The sequence below is a fragment of the Mytilus galloprovincialis genome, chromosome 2 (assembly GCF_965363235.1).
Source record: "Mytilus galloprovincialis chromosome 2, xbMytGall1.hap1.1, whole genome shotgun sequence".
Lineage (NCBI taxonomy): Eukaryota > Metazoa > Mollusca > Bivalvia > Mytilida > Mytilidae > Mytilus > Mytilus galloprovincialis.
This window is the reverse complement of record NC_134839.1, coordinates 103,813,121-103,828,550: the sequence shown is the minus strand read 5'-3', so window position 1 is coordinate 103,828,550 and position 15,430 is coordinate 103,813,121. Positions and strand designations below refer to the sequence as shown.

Genomic DNA, 15,430 nt, shown 5'->3' with positions numbered 1-15,430 from the left:
GTTGCTTAGTTTTTAGTTTTCCATGTTGTGTCTACTGTACTATCATTTGTCTGTTTGTCTTTTTATTTTTATTTTTAACCATGGCGTTGTCAGTTTAATTTCAATCTATGAGTTTGGCTGTCACTGGTATCTTTCGTCCCTCTTTTGTCAACGAAGCCTATTTTATACGACGCCATCGTCACACTTTTCTGTTTTATAGCAGAAAATACTCGGATATAGCGTTCGATCAGCACAGGGAACGGTATGTTTAACAATATATATGTTCCTGATCATCAGATTAACTTTTGTACACTTTTTCTCGCACGGATGAGACAAGACAATAACAAAATAGGTGTATTGTCTATTTTTCTTTTCCGGGCACGTCAACATTGCCGAAACCATTAATTGTTTGCTAACAATGTCAATTTTACTATCCTGATAAATATGTAACACTCAGAAACGTGTTCTTCCCCCAAAACGTGTCTGATTCTCCCAAACGTGTCCACATCGACGTCACTGAACTGCAACACATGTCTAGTTGTAAAAGGGCACCAAAGCGTGTCATTTGTACAAACGCCAAAACGTGTCCAATTCCCCAAACGTGGTCATATCTAGCTTATTTTTTTTTCTTTTTACTGGAATTATCATTCATGTCCATATTATAAATACGTTGGTTATTTAGGTATTACTTTTTTTTATTAATGTATACTCATTTTACTATTTCATTAAAAAATAGAAATATATTTTTTAATCCGGCAAAATAACCTTAGTAAAGTGGTAGCGTCCGTTCGGCTAGTTTTAAATTTCCGTTACTTTCATTTAAAACGGTCTCTATTATATACGAAGATTAAAATAGTTTCTTACTGAAGTCATTCAAAATTTTTACTCGCTCTTTTTTTAAATGCAAATTCCAAATAGTATTTTTCCTAAATTTTAGGTTTCCGGCATCATTAAAGACACACGAATAAGAGACATAACGTCCAGTGCCAAATATTTCATGCATTATTTGAACGACATAGGTCATATTATCAGGCATACCTGGAATTTGGGATTTATAGTAATCAGTTACAACCGGCATTGAACAAGCTGATGCTAATAAATAACCACTCCATCAACTGTGTCCCCCATCACAGAAATGCCGCCGTGAACGTTATTGATGTCATTTGGGACATATATATATATATGTATTACCGCGAAAAGACGCGAGACGATATGGCGTTTAAAGTGGACACGTTTGGGCGAAAAACAATTATCGAAATCGTTTGGGGGTTATGAAATCGGATACGTTTGGGCAATATTGAATATTTAGGACACGTTTGTGGAGAATAGACACGTTTGGGGGAATCGGACATTTTTGGGGGGAAGGACACGTTTGGGAGTGTTACAAATATACTAAAAGATATCATTTTGAAAAAAAAACTCCATAACTTGCCGAACACAACGTTTGGTCATTTGAAGAAAATGTTTTCCCTTTTTTTCAGCATTTGTAATGGACCATCAAACTATTTTTGCTATGAAAAACCTGATTGTAAGTACTGTACCTTCTCTTATAATGCTTTACTCTCAAATCAAAACAAGCCATACATTGCTTGCCATGTGTTGATATAAAATCACTGATATTAAATCTATTTACATTTTATTCAGTTATCTGCAATACAAACTATTGAAGTACATTCACGTTTTGGTTTTCGATTTTCTTATTTATTTTTTCGGTCCACCTTAGAAAATGAAATTCGGGGTTAAAGTTTTAATTCTCTCAATGGATTGGTTTTGATATTGGTTTGATTTGGACGTCTCAGAAAACTCACGTCTATAAACCTGGACGTCTCAGAAAACTCACGTCTATAAACCTGGACGTCTCAGAAAACTCACGTCTATAAACCTGATATAGTTGCAGGACGTCTCAGAAAACTCACGTCTATAAACCTGATATAGTTGCAGGACGTCTCAGAAAACTCACGTCTATAAACCTGATATAGTTGCTAATTTCTACATCGTTTGGTCTCTGGCGGAAAGTTGTTTCACTGGCAATCATACAATATCCTCTTTTGCCACACTCAAGTATTTCACCATCAAACAGATTCCGTGGACAAAATACTAAAATGTAAGCCACTGAAAAGAAATTTTGTGATTACTTTGTTTCTAGTAATCTATGGATTTACCATATAATATTCACAATAAAATGCTGTCGTTCGCATATAATAAAAAAAAAAGTTTGTTTTGAAAGGTTGTGAATGGAACGAATGGACAGACTGGGGTGAATGCGACTCTAATTGTGAAACTGGTGTCAAAAGGCGCTATAGGTGAGATAACATTACAAACTGGTGTCAAAAGGCGCTATAGGTGAGATAACATTACAAACTGGTGTCAAAAGGCGATATAGGTGAGTTAACATTACAAACTGGTGTCAACAGGCGATATTGGTGAGAATACATTACAAACTGGTGTCAAAAGGCGATATAGGTGAGACAACATTACAAACAGAGTCGTTATTTAACAGTATTAAAGGGACTATATGTACATCATAACGATTCAAATCCTAAATATTTTCAAACATGTTGCTTCGATAACAGCTGATCACGATTGCACTTCAATTAGCCAGAAAATGTGCATCGAAAGCACATGCAAAAAAATAAAAAATAAATACCAATTGATCATTTTCAGCCGAGCGCCAATTTCTTGGACTCTTGGATTATTGATTACAGAAAAAAAACAACCCGAAAAGTAATTATCTGAGCAAATATGATAAATAAAAAGTTTTGATTAAAAAAAAACGAGTTAAAGAATTACCGAGTCCGTATAAAATTACATGCACATGTATATAGAGAATAAGTCGAGCAATGCAAATAATACTTTTATATTGTAGAACCTTGAATATTGGGGAGTTAAAATTTTGTGGTAATGACATGGAAACCGAAAGTTGTGAACCTAAGGACACAACGGAATGCCACGTGTGTGAGGTGGATGGTGTATCTTATGCAGTCGGAGATCTTATTAGTACTCAGAATGGTGGATGTGTCAAATGGTAGATATATAATGCTTACTGTTATATCTTTTTCTTTCCACAACTTCCATACATTGTTTTTTTTTCTTTTCTTTGAAGAAGGTTCAGACTTTAAGGAGTATACCTGGTCAAATGTAAATGTTATTTGATTTCAATGCAAAAGGTTTTAAAAGTTTAAAAGGTAAAAGATACCTCTTTGTAGTACATCTTCATACAATCATTATATCAAAGGCTCAGTAAGAATAATATTTTGTAAGGCTGAATATTACAAATTCTGTTGTAAAGCGTAATACTTTACATATTCATTCTGGATTTTTTCAACTTCAGTTACTGTTATTCTGATGGTCCACAGTGTGTTAATGACCCAAATACAAACGGTGAGTTGTTATTGGTACAGTAGAAGTTACTTTTGAAATAAGAAAACATCAAACAGCCATGCATATAGGTAGCGTGGATATCAGAAATAAGAAAACATCAAACAGCCATGCATATAGGTAGCTTGGATATCAGAAATGGGTATCATAACAGGAAATGCCAGAAAAAAAAGTAAAGGTTTTAATAAATACAAACAAAAAAAACCCAACATAATGTTATTTGTATAAAAATAAACAGTTATAGCCATAATACAAAATCAAATGATTTTCTTCGTCTACTTTAAATATTCCACAAACAAATTCTTGAATGTTTCTGTAAAAAAAGTGGACTGATTATTTACTGCCAATTGTAATAAAACTCGAAGATATCAACGATCGGAAAGCTGTTGTTACCATGCTATTAAAAAGATAAAACCAAGAACATGTATAATACAAAAACATTAATCTAAAATAAACTGGATTTACCAAAAATATTTGTTGTACGTCATAATAATATCCTTATCCTGTTAATGTTATCAGGCTTTTCGAAAGTTTAATCAAATATCTGTTCAAATAAAAAAAATGATAAAAACATATATCCTATGCATTTTTGTGTTGTCAGTTGATGGAAATTGGAATGAATGGACATCCTGGTCAATATGCACGACATCTTGTGAAGGTGGCATGAAGACAAGAACAAGACAGTGCAATAATCCTCTACCTATGTGTAACGGGTCACCTTGTCAAGGTCAAAATCAAGAATATGAACAATGCAACATCGATGTTTTATGTAAGTCACACTCCAATCTTATCTGGTATAGTATTTTTTTGCTTCTATTTTGAAATATTTTTAAAGTTTCAAGATATACGCAAAATTAACTGATGGAGATATTGGATGTTAATTGATGATTCTTATAATACAATAAATTGAGAATTATACTTTGTTCGGCTTGGAATCTAAAGATCAAGTCTTGAATTGTAAACTAACTTCAATTTCATCAATATCATTTTTTCTTTGAAGTAAATAAAAAAAACCCGTCTGAATCAGTAATAAATTCAGACGTTAAATTTTTCTTACTGTGCTGTTTTCCAAGAAATTAATTAATGAATTATGGTATGTTATATTTAGACAATCGAATGGGAATAAGGGACATGATACCGTGATAAAATTTATGTTAGCATAAAATATGCATTGTATTTGGTATAATATCTACTCTAGGTTGTACAACAAATGATTGGAGCGATTGGACAGAATGTCCAACAAGTTGCAGTAATGGTGAAAATCAAGTACGAACTCGCCAGTTTGTTGGGCCGTTTAATTCAACAACTTGTCCTGGTGTTGAACTGGTTGACACTCGTGAATGTACCGTTACTAATTGTAAGTACCTGTAAAATATGTAGAACCCTCTGTAGTCATAATAAGTTTTAAAATACATGACATGTTTACACTGCATATGTATGTATTCCTTATATTTGTTCTCGTAAATCTCTTTTATGTGCCACTCTATTTTGTGCGTTGCTAGGAACAGACAATATTTCTGATTTTACATTGTGACAGCAAGGTTTCCAGACAAGCAAATCCTTCCGTAGTAGTAAGACTATTCGAAAATGTTAAATCGAACTGACATCTTAGCATCAGGACGACTGCCAACATATTTAAACCTCAAACTACCATTAAAACAATAAAAGAGTTTAAGTCTTATGAAGCAACATCTTGCAATATAATCTAATGACAGCAACATCTGTGTTGAAAAAAATAGTTCTTCATAATATTTTTTTTTCAATTTAACATACGGTTCTAGAAATAAGTAAATAAAATCATAATAGAGAACTTAACCCACATGTGTAAAATTCTGTACATCTCTGATTACACTAAGATGTCTAAAACAATCAGCAATTTGTACTTTTTATTTTTAATTGTAGGTGAATGTATCTATAACTATGTCCCGGCTGATCAATGTTACAGTAACAATGGAGAAGACTGTGGTAGTGGAGTACGAGAACTACTTGGCACGTTACAAAGTGGTAGTGACGATTGTGCTGACCAGGATACTATATATGAACAATGCCATCTTCCATCATGTGGTAATTATTCAAAACTAATTCAATAAAACGTAGTAAAATGTAATACAATTTGACAAACGATGATTTTAAGGTGAAAAGTGTGAGCTTTGTATATTATGTGAGAATTCACATGTCATATGTCCGATGTCATGGACGAAATGTACATTGTTTCAACCCTTTCAAGTCAACAATAACTTAACGATATTCATTTGGAATATTATTATATCGTCTCGATTCTGGATAAGCAAATTAAATTAATGCAATTAACTGCTCCGTGCAGTGTGATACTAGAAATATCTGTTCATTCATGAAATGGATAACAGACCACAACCATAAGGGCATTATTGATGACTGCGACCAACGTTTGTATTGTATAAAATTCTCTTTTAATCATGCACGTTTTCTTGTTAACGTTTTAGAATGTGAGAAGGAAAATGAAATGTGGAGTGTATATTCTACATGTGTTGAAAAGTATTGTGCCAACATAACAAGTCCTGTTGAAATGAGTGCCGATTGTGATCACGAAGGCTGTATATGTGGAGAAGGATTCTTTAGGAATGAATTACATGAATGTGTAACATTTGAGGAGTGTGCGAAATGTCGCTATAATGACGTTGATTATATGGTATGTTTGGTTTATTGTGTTGGGTTTATGTATCATTAAAATAAATAAATTTGCAATTCAGAATAGTTGGTTTTGTGGTTTAATATCAATTAAAGAAGGTCGAATAAATTTGTTTATCTTGCAATCAGACAACAATTGCATGAAACAAAAAGTACATATTTTGTCTTTCTTCCTTCAACTTATAGTTGATATAGTTTCCTTTGTTGTAGTCTTGAATTATCCTTTGAGTAGTGATCGTACCATGATAGGCTGGGTCGTGCTTAATATATTTTTATTTATATTTCAGCCGGGTGATTTCATTATAAACTCTGAGGAACGATGTGAAATATGCGAATGTATAAATGGTGAAGTAAAATGTACGAGACAGTGTGATGAACCTACCGAATGTCTACCGGTATGTACAGTAAATGTTCTATTAGAAATCGTTGAATGATGAATGACTACCAGTGTGTATAGAAAATATACTTTTTATAAATCATTGAGCCACAGAGCCAGTATATTCCCCCCCCCCTTTTTATAAGAATTGATCCATTTGTCCGAATTGTAATTTAAATAAATTTTGCAACAGTAGTTTACCGATATGAAAAAAAAAGAAAAGTAACCATTTCTCAACTTAAAATTTGTTTGCTATATACCCAAATGATTTTTATTCTTGTCCATTCTAGGGCGAAGTACTTGATTACGTAACAGACGATGCGTGTTGTCGATCATGTATTCCAGAGCAGAGTAAGTTTATAAAACATATATAGCGATTTGTATGATTGATTCTTTTTATAATATCGTCAACGCAGATGAAAATAAAGGCAACAGTAGTATAACGCTGTTCAAAAGTCATAACATTACAAACTAAAACCGAGGGAAACACGTCAACTATCAGAGGAAAACAACGAAGCAACGGGAAAAATGAAGTGCAATAAAAAACAAACGACAATGCAACATACATAAAAATTGCCTATTAGATAATAACTACCATACGCCTTACTTGGTACAGGAGACTTTAAGTAAAAATGGGTTGAACCTGGCTTTGTGTCTAGCCAAACCTTGCGCTCTATGGCAATGTTAAATATACCGCTTAAATGACAACATTACATGACATAATACAGTACATATTAATGCAAGAATACTTAGGACGGTATTCCTCTTAAAATCTACAATTGAACATCGGTTAAAGTACCTGCTAATCTATATAAGGTTAGAACTTATAATCCGAAGTACCTATAATATTATCAACAGCATGTGTACAAGTCCTTAGTGGATAATTCTAGTTTCCTTTTTGCTGCAGGCTTGTAAAACAAATTTCAGGCAACATGGATATTTGTTTGCAGATGTAGAAATATTAGGTCCACAAAACGTTTTTTAATATAAAAGAAGATGAATTCCGTATAACTGCTAGTATAAAATAAGGAAACGTGCATGGTTTTAGTGTCAATGCAACAATTATACAAAAAAGAGAAATAAACAAATGCCAATTCCAAAGAAAGTCCATCAACAAATGGCGAAATCAAAAGCTCAAACAACAGAGTTCCAATGAAAGAAGAATGTAAACTCTTTAACAACAACAGTAACTGTTTTTGAATTAAAATAACACATGGTGTTCATATAAAGATTATAGATAACGATATCTTTATTTACAGCTACATGTAAAATGGTTACTGAACGTAAGGTTCTTGAATATGGAATTGGATCAAGCCTCTGTCGTACAAATGGAAGTATAGAAATATCCTACTGTTCTGGTGGATGCGGAACTAGTTTCATGGCGCCCCTCCTTGTACTAGACGCCATAGATACTTCAATGTCCTTTAACAAACAATGTAAATGTTGTTCAGGAACAACAGAAAGATTCCAGATTTTGGATATTGTATGTGTTGACCCAGTTGGACCGACAAAGGCTTACATACCTGTAATAAAAGCTGGATCCTGTAAATGTGATGCTTGTTTATCAACAGGTAATATTTAATTCATATATACAATTTTACTATATAAATTTCGTCTAATGAATTATCTACCATTTATGTCCAAAAGGACATTTAGTTTTGGCTTTTGGAAGAAGACATATAGGTAGCTAGTAAGACAGAAAACATTTTCTATACTAAAATTGATACATTTTTGTTAATAAAAAATCAGTGACTTAAATATCAATCTTGCTTGTATATGATTTCAATGAATATAAGCTCTTTAAGATGCCGGATAGGGTTCGGTAAGGCCTTTTTTTAGTGTGAAGGGTTCGACAAACTAAATATTCAATTCAGATAATTCATTTGTTATAGCAAACACAATTTAAAAAAATATATTTATTATCGCAGCATGTGCAATATGTTTCCAGTCGCAAAAAATCTATTAAAAGTTGTAAAAAGTTTCACCTGAATAATTTCTATATGCAAATGCATATTTTGTGCGAGTTATCTCATTGTATATATTACTTTTGCGTGTCCGAAGCGCTTTTCTTTATTTAAGCTGCCAATGCATGTTAAAACAATTTCAATCGCAACGAGTCTGATGGAAACTAGAAATTTGTTAATAGTGAGACACTTACCAAACATAATTTAAGCAAATTAAGATGTTTTTTATTTTCTTTCAGAAAATTAATAAAACATACTTTTTTTTTCTTTTTCAGCATCTGGAGAAGTGCAAGAAAAAGCTGAGAAAGTAGTCAGTAATCTGAACAATTTATTATAGGACTTTCCATTGATATTACCAGTATTTAATTGTTATTAATAAATGATAGCATTGCATTCTCATCGTTTTACTATGTGGCTTTTGGTTTGTTGTACTTCGACTAATGATTGTCCCTCGGAACATCCTTTTTTCAGATAATCAAAAGTCATTAGAATATTTCTTTCATGTGGCAAAGTTGTACGCAAAGCATGTCTTGTCAGTTGTGATTACTTTCCGGTTGGTTTACAGCTTCTGTCTATCGATCAGTTTTCAACACTAAAATTCATTACAGGTAAATTGTTTCTATTAGATAGGTTTAAATTGACAGCTTCAGTCATTTGAGAAGGTTGTAAATAAACTCATCATAGATACCAGGATTGAAATTTTATATTGACGCCGACGCGTGTTTCGTCTACAAAAGACTCATCAGTGACGCTCGAATCGAAAAATGTTAAAGAGGCCAAAATAAAGTACGAAGTTGAAGAGCATTGAGGACTAAAATTCCTAAAAGTTTTGCCAAATACGACCAAGGTTATCTTTTCCTGAGGTAGAAACGCCTTAGTATTTCAAAAGATCAAAGTTTTGTTAACAGTCCTTTTATAATTATAAACATCTCAATGATAACTCAAGTCAACGCAGAAGTGCTGACTTCTAGGCTGGTGATACCATCGGGGAATTAAAACTCTAACAGCAGTGGCATCGACCCAGTGGTTGTAAATATAACTCATCATAGATACCAGGATCGAAATTTTATATTTACGCTGACGCGCGTTTCGTATACATAATGTCTGACAGTGTGTATCGTATTTTCCAAAATTTTGAGCGGGAACTCTACAAGAAGAAAAAAGTGTGTCATTTAAAGGCAATGATTCTTATAAAGAGTCTTCGGATATTTTTAGTGGCAATAGAAAGTATGATTCTCTTGACATTCTGGGCATTTTCTTATCCTTCATGATTTCTCTCTCATTATAATAAACAGATGATTTTTAAGATATGTGACAATCGCTGACAATTTTACCACATGGCGGTGAAAATGAAAAAAAAATATACTATATTTCCAAAGAATCCTTCAGGCGACGTTTTTCTGATATATAATTCTAGCGAAACACGAGATGATGTGATGTGAAGAATATCCACAAATTTCGGCACTAATTCTGGGTAAAAGTAAAGTAACAAAAAACACCGAACTCCATGGAAAATGCTAAACAGACAGTCATTTATCAAATAGCAAAATAAAAAAACTCAAACAAATGGGAAAAAAACCAACTGTCATATTCCTGACTTTGTACAGTCGTTTCCCTGTGTAGAAAATGGTAGAAAGGCTGTGAATACACGTACGAGAAACTGACAGAAATTTGCAATCTAAACTTGATTGATGTGTGGTTGGAATTTACTTTTTTACCACTTGAAAATCACCAGGCTCAAGCTAGCAGCCACTCGCCAGCAGCCACTTCGCTAGCAGCCAGTTTTCAGATATGTCTATAAACCCAAAAGTTGCAAAAGATTCAAACGTACTTTAAATGTTTTTATCAATCATATAATCACAAAATAATCTGTTTTTATATATGAGTGAGTAGCCGAAGACACTATTTAATGTTTTTTTCTTCAAATTAACATGTAATTTCCTGATCATTACTTTATTCGCTTTTCATATACCAAACATCGTGCTGCGCGCAATTTTAAATAGTGTATGAAGAATAGTAAATAGCTATGCACTTATTTAAATGTTGGCAAAATTGTTGTTACATGACATCGACGTTTCCATAAGAAATCAATTTTGTGATATTGTAAGAAATAGCTTTCCATAGTCTCGGTAGTTCCTAAAAAGTATTAATAGTTTTGCATTACAAGAATAGAAAATTGCACTCGTGCTTTGCTATTTTTTTGTCAGACAAATTTATTTTGACAAAAGATTCTACTTCTGAACAAGCGGAATGCGCTCACATTTGATTATACGAAAGGTTTATTTGTTGTACTTAATGTATGGTGTGCACGGAAAATATAAATTAGCAATTTATAAAAGAAACCTACCTTTGGCAGGCGCGTAGCAACCCGTACGCAAAAACGCAGTTGCGTACACATCGAAAATTTGACAAAAATAAAAATATGGTAAATCTAGTTAGAATAAAACTTACGTAATAGAATTAATTATAAAGTGTTATAAAAATATGTTAATAGTCACTTTGTAACTATATTCCGTTCCGGAAACTAATTTTCTCTTTACACCTTCGGGACCAGCATCGTGATTGTGCTGCTGATGCAAACAATTAAAATAGCTGAGTCCTCGGGGTTTCAGAATACAATAAGTGCGTCTACTATGCCTCCTTACCCTGACATCTTTTATGAAGATTTCAAAATGACTGATGAAATAAAAAGTGATGTTCTATTAAGGGTAATATTTTTGCAACCTATTCGCCGGTTTTTTTTTAACGATCAACGTGTTTTTTACTTTTTTATTTTATGTTCGGTCGTGCAAGATGGGTGCCTCTTTAATTTAATTATACGTGTCTCGAGATTAAAAGTGCTTATTCTCCATGTGCAAAATTTAAAGTGCTTATTTTCCTTGCTTTGTAAAAATAAAAGACTCGTTTTGGAGTTTGGAGTTTGGAGTTACAGATTTAATTTGAAACTTTTCCTTGTAGATTTTGGGACTTCAAAAGTATTTATATACAAATGTATAGTTAAAGGTTTCCAAACTTTGATGTTATAAACAAGGATTTATACCCGGGAATCTTTAAAATACTTAAAACATATATGCATGTATGTCGTTCTGGACGGCAACAATAGAACAATCTTTCAGTACCATGAGACGACCAAGGAAATACAATGAAATCCATTTGTTTATCTGGGCTTGTTCTATTGAACATATACCACGAAAAATAAATTTCAACAGACACGGTTTTGGATAACTGGAAAGGAAATGGTCATTTACTTTCAGAACTAACTTTCAGAATTAAAAGCTAAAAGAAAGACTGCTTGTTCTCTTATAAAATAAAACATAGAGAAATGTGATTCGATTTATTTATGTATTTTCACAATAAAAAAAAATACCCTTTAAGGCTTAGAAATTTGGATTTTCTCAGTGAATGTATAGTGGGTTGAGACTGAATAGGTAGCAATTAAAATATATGGTGGTGGCACTATATGTTTTAATTGTTACATAATATATAAATAAGCTCTACCCACTACACATTAGAAGTTTTTTTTCTCTAACTTTTTTTTTCAAATTTAATTATTTTCAAAAGTTGACTTGTTACTCATGAAAATAAGATTTCTGTGAGGTCATTTTCAGTCCCAGGAAATCGCGAGAATGCAGGATTTTGCACCATTTACCCCAGACCCCTCGCCGTAAGACTTCTTTCCCCGGCATTGAGTACACATCACTTTGGCCTAGCTACGCCCCTGTTTGGACCTATGGTGAAATTTTCCCACCTGGACCTTTTGACCCATTGGACCTTAGACCTTTACCTATCATTTGCACCTAGTGGGTAAAAAAGTATTGCCGTAGGGAATTTTTGACAGGCTTTTGAAAATTTGGGGTAGGCATGTTTGACCCTTAAGACCTAAGTTCGGACCTATGGTGAAGACAAACTATGAGTTGTCCCACCTGGACCTTTTGGCCCATTGGACCCTAGCCCATTACCTACCATTTCCACCTAGTGGCTAAAAAAGTATTGCCGTAGGGATTTTTTTACACTCCTTTAAAAATTGGGGTAAGGCATTTTTTTTAAATCTAACTTTGGACCCATGGTGAGGACAAACCATGAGTTGTCCCACCTGAACCTTTTGACCCATTGGACCTTAGACCTTTACCTATCATTTGCACCTAGTGGGTAAAAAAGTATTGCCGTAGGGAACTTTTGACAGACTTTTGAAAATTTGGGGTAGGCATTTTTGACCCTTAAGACCTAAGTTCAGACCTATGGTGAAGACAAACTATGAGTTGTCCCACCTGGACCTTTTGGCCCATTGGACCTTAGCCCATTACCTACCATTTCCACCTAGTGGCTAAAAAAGTATTGCCGTAGGGATTTTTTTACACTCCTTTAAAAATTGGGGTAAGGCATTTTTTTTTAAATCTAACTTTGGACCCATGGTTCGGACAAACCATGAGTTGTCCCACCTGGAACTTTTGACCCATTTGACCTTAGACCTTTACCTATCATTTGCACCTAGTGGGTAAAAATGTATTGCCGTAGGGAATTTTTGACAGGCTTTTGAAAATTTGGGGTAGGCATGTTTGACCCTTAAGACCTAAGTTCGGACCTATGGTGAAGACAAACTATGAGTTGTCCCACCTGGACCTTTTGGACCATTGAACCCTAGCCCGTTACCTACCATTTCCAATTAGTGGCTAAAAAAGTATTGCCGTAGGGATTTTTTTACACTCCTTTAAAAATTGGGGTAAGGCATTTTTTTTTAAATCTAACTTTGGGCCCATGGTGAGAACAAACCATGAGTTGTCCCACCTGGACCTTTTGACCCATTGGACCTTTTGACCCATTGAACCTTAGACCTTTACCTATCATTTGCACCTAGTGGGTAAAAAAGTATTGCCGTAGGGAATTTTTGACAGACTTTTGAAAATTTGGGCTAGGCATGTTTGACCCTTAAGACCTAAGTTCGGACCTATGGTGAAGACAAACTATGAGTTGTCCCACCTGGACCTTTTGGCCCATTGGACCCTAGCCCATTACCTACCATTTCCACCTAGTTGCTAAAAAAGTATTGCCGTAGGGATTTTTTTACACTCCTTTAAAAATTGGGGTAAGGCATTTTTTTTTAAATCTAACTTTGGACCCATGGTTCGGACAAACCATGAGTTGTCCCACCTGGAACTTTTGACCCATTGGACCTTAGACCTTTACCTATCATTTGCACCTAGTGGGTGAAAAAGTATTGCCGTAGGAAATTTTTGACAGACTTTTGAAAATTTGGGGTAGGCATGTTTGACCCTTAAGACCTAAGTTCGGACCTATGGTGAAGACAAACTATGAGTTGTCCCACCTGGACCTTTTGGCCCATTGAACCCTAGCCCATTACCTACCATTTCCAATTAGTGGCTAAAAAAGTATTGCCGTAGGGATTTTTTTACACTCCTTTAAAAATTGGGGTAAGGCATTTTTTTTTAAATCTAACTTTGGACCCATGGTGAGGACAAACCATGAGTTGTCCCACCTGGAACTTTTGACCCATTGGACCTTAGACCTTTACCTATCATTTGCACCTAGTGGGTAAAAAAGTATTGCCGTAGGGTATTTTTGACAGACTTTTGAAAATTTGGGGTAGGCATGTTTGACCCTTAAGACCTAAGTTCGGACCTATGGTGAAGACAAACTATGAGTTGTCCCACCTGGACCTTTTGGCCCATTGAACCCTAGCCCATTACCTACCATTTCCACCTAGTGGCTAAAAAAGTATTGCCGTAGGGATTTTTTTACACTCCTTTAAAAATTGGGGTAAGGCATTTTTTTTAAATCTAACTTTGGACCCATGGTGAGGAAAAACCATGAGTTGTCCCACCTGGACCTTTTGACCCATTGGACCTTAGACCTTTACCTATCATTTGCACCTAGTGGGTAAAAAAGTATTGCCGTAGGGAATTTTTGACAGGCTTTTGAAAATTTGGGGTAGGCATGTTTGACCCTTAAGACCTAAGTTCGGACCTATGGTGAAGACAAACTATGAGTTGTCCCACCTGGACCTTTTGGCCCATTGGACCCTAGCCCATTACCTACCATTTCCACCTAGTGGCTAAAAAAGTATTGCCGTAGGGATTTTTTTACACTCCTTTAAAAATTGGGGTAAGGCATTTTTTTTAAATCTAACTTTGGACCCATGGTGAGGACAAACCATGAGTTGTCCCACCTGAACCTTTTGACCCATTGGACCTTAGACCTTTACCTATCATTTGCACCTAGTGGGTAAAAAAGTATTGCCGTAGGGAACTTTTGACAGACTTTTGAAAATTTGGGGTAGGCATTTTTGACCCTTAAGACCTAAGTTCAGACCTATGGTGAAGACAAACTATGAGTTGTCCCACCTGGACCTTTTGGCCCATTGGACCTTAGCCCATTACCTACCATTTCCACCTAGTGGCTAAAAAAGTATTGCCGTAGGGATTTTTTTACACTCCTTTAAAAATTGGGGTAAGGCATTTTTTTTTAAATCTAACTTTGGACCCATGGTTCGGACAAACCATGAGTTGTCCCACCTGGAACTTTTGACCCATTTGACCTTAGACCTTTACCTATCATTTGCACCTAGTGGGTAAAAATGTATTGCCGTAGGGAATTTTTGACAGGCTTTTGAAAATTTGGGGTAGGCATGTTTGACCCTTAAGACCTAAGTTCGGACCTATGGTGAAGACAAACTATGAGTTGTCCCACCTGGACCTTTTGGACCATTGAACCCTAGCCCGTTACCTACCATTTCCAATTAGTGGCTAAAAAAGTATTGCCGTAGGGATTTTTTTACACTCCTTTAAAAATTGGGGTAAGGCATTTTTTTTTAAATCTAACTTTGGGCCCATGGTGAGAACAAACCATGAGTTGTCCCACCTGGACCTTTTGACCCATTGGACCTTTTGACCCATTGAACCTTAGACCTTTACCTATCATTTGCACCTAGTGGGTAAAAAAGTATTGCCGTAGGGAATTTTTGACAGACTTTTGAAAATTTGTGCTAGGCATGTTTGACCCTTAAGACCTAAGTTCGGACCTATGGTGAAGACAAACTATGAGTTGTCCC

At 34.7% G+C, this 15,430-nt stretch overlaps 1 protein-coding gene across 1 annotated transcript in view; it reads left to right on the top strand.

Annotated features, from left to right (window-relative positions):
- Positions 1-8,757, top strand: part of LOC143062590 (uncharacterized) — a 66,843-nt gene extending 58,086 nt beyond the window's left edge. The window contains exons 43-54 of the mRNA XM_076234253.1: positions 1,461-1,507; positions 2,207-2,282; positions 2,846-3,004; positions 3,311-3,360; positions 3,959-4,126; positions 4,556-4,714; positions 5,260-5,421; positions 5,820-6,025; positions 6,312-6,419; positions 6,691-6,751; positions 7,660-7,971; positions 8,640-8,757. Of these exons, the coding sequence (XP_076090368.1) occupies positions 1,461-1,507; positions 2,207-2,282; positions 2,846-3,004; positions 3,311-3,360; positions 3,959-4,126; positions 4,556-4,714; positions 5,260-5,421; positions 5,820-6,025; positions 6,312-6,419; positions 6,691-6,751; positions 7,660-7,971; positions 8,640-8,701 (1,570 nt within the window). The 3' untranslated portion in view covers positions 8,702-8,757. The remainder of the gene's footprint in view (positions 1-1,460; positions 1,508-2,206; positions 2,283-2,845; positions 3,005-3,310; positions 3,361-3,958; positions 4,127-4,555; positions 4,715-5,259; positions 5,422-5,819; positions 6,026-6,311; positions 6,420-6,690; positions 6,752-7,659; positions 7,972-8,639) is intronic.
- The last annotated feature ends 6,673 nt before the right edge of the window (positions 8,758-15,430 follow it).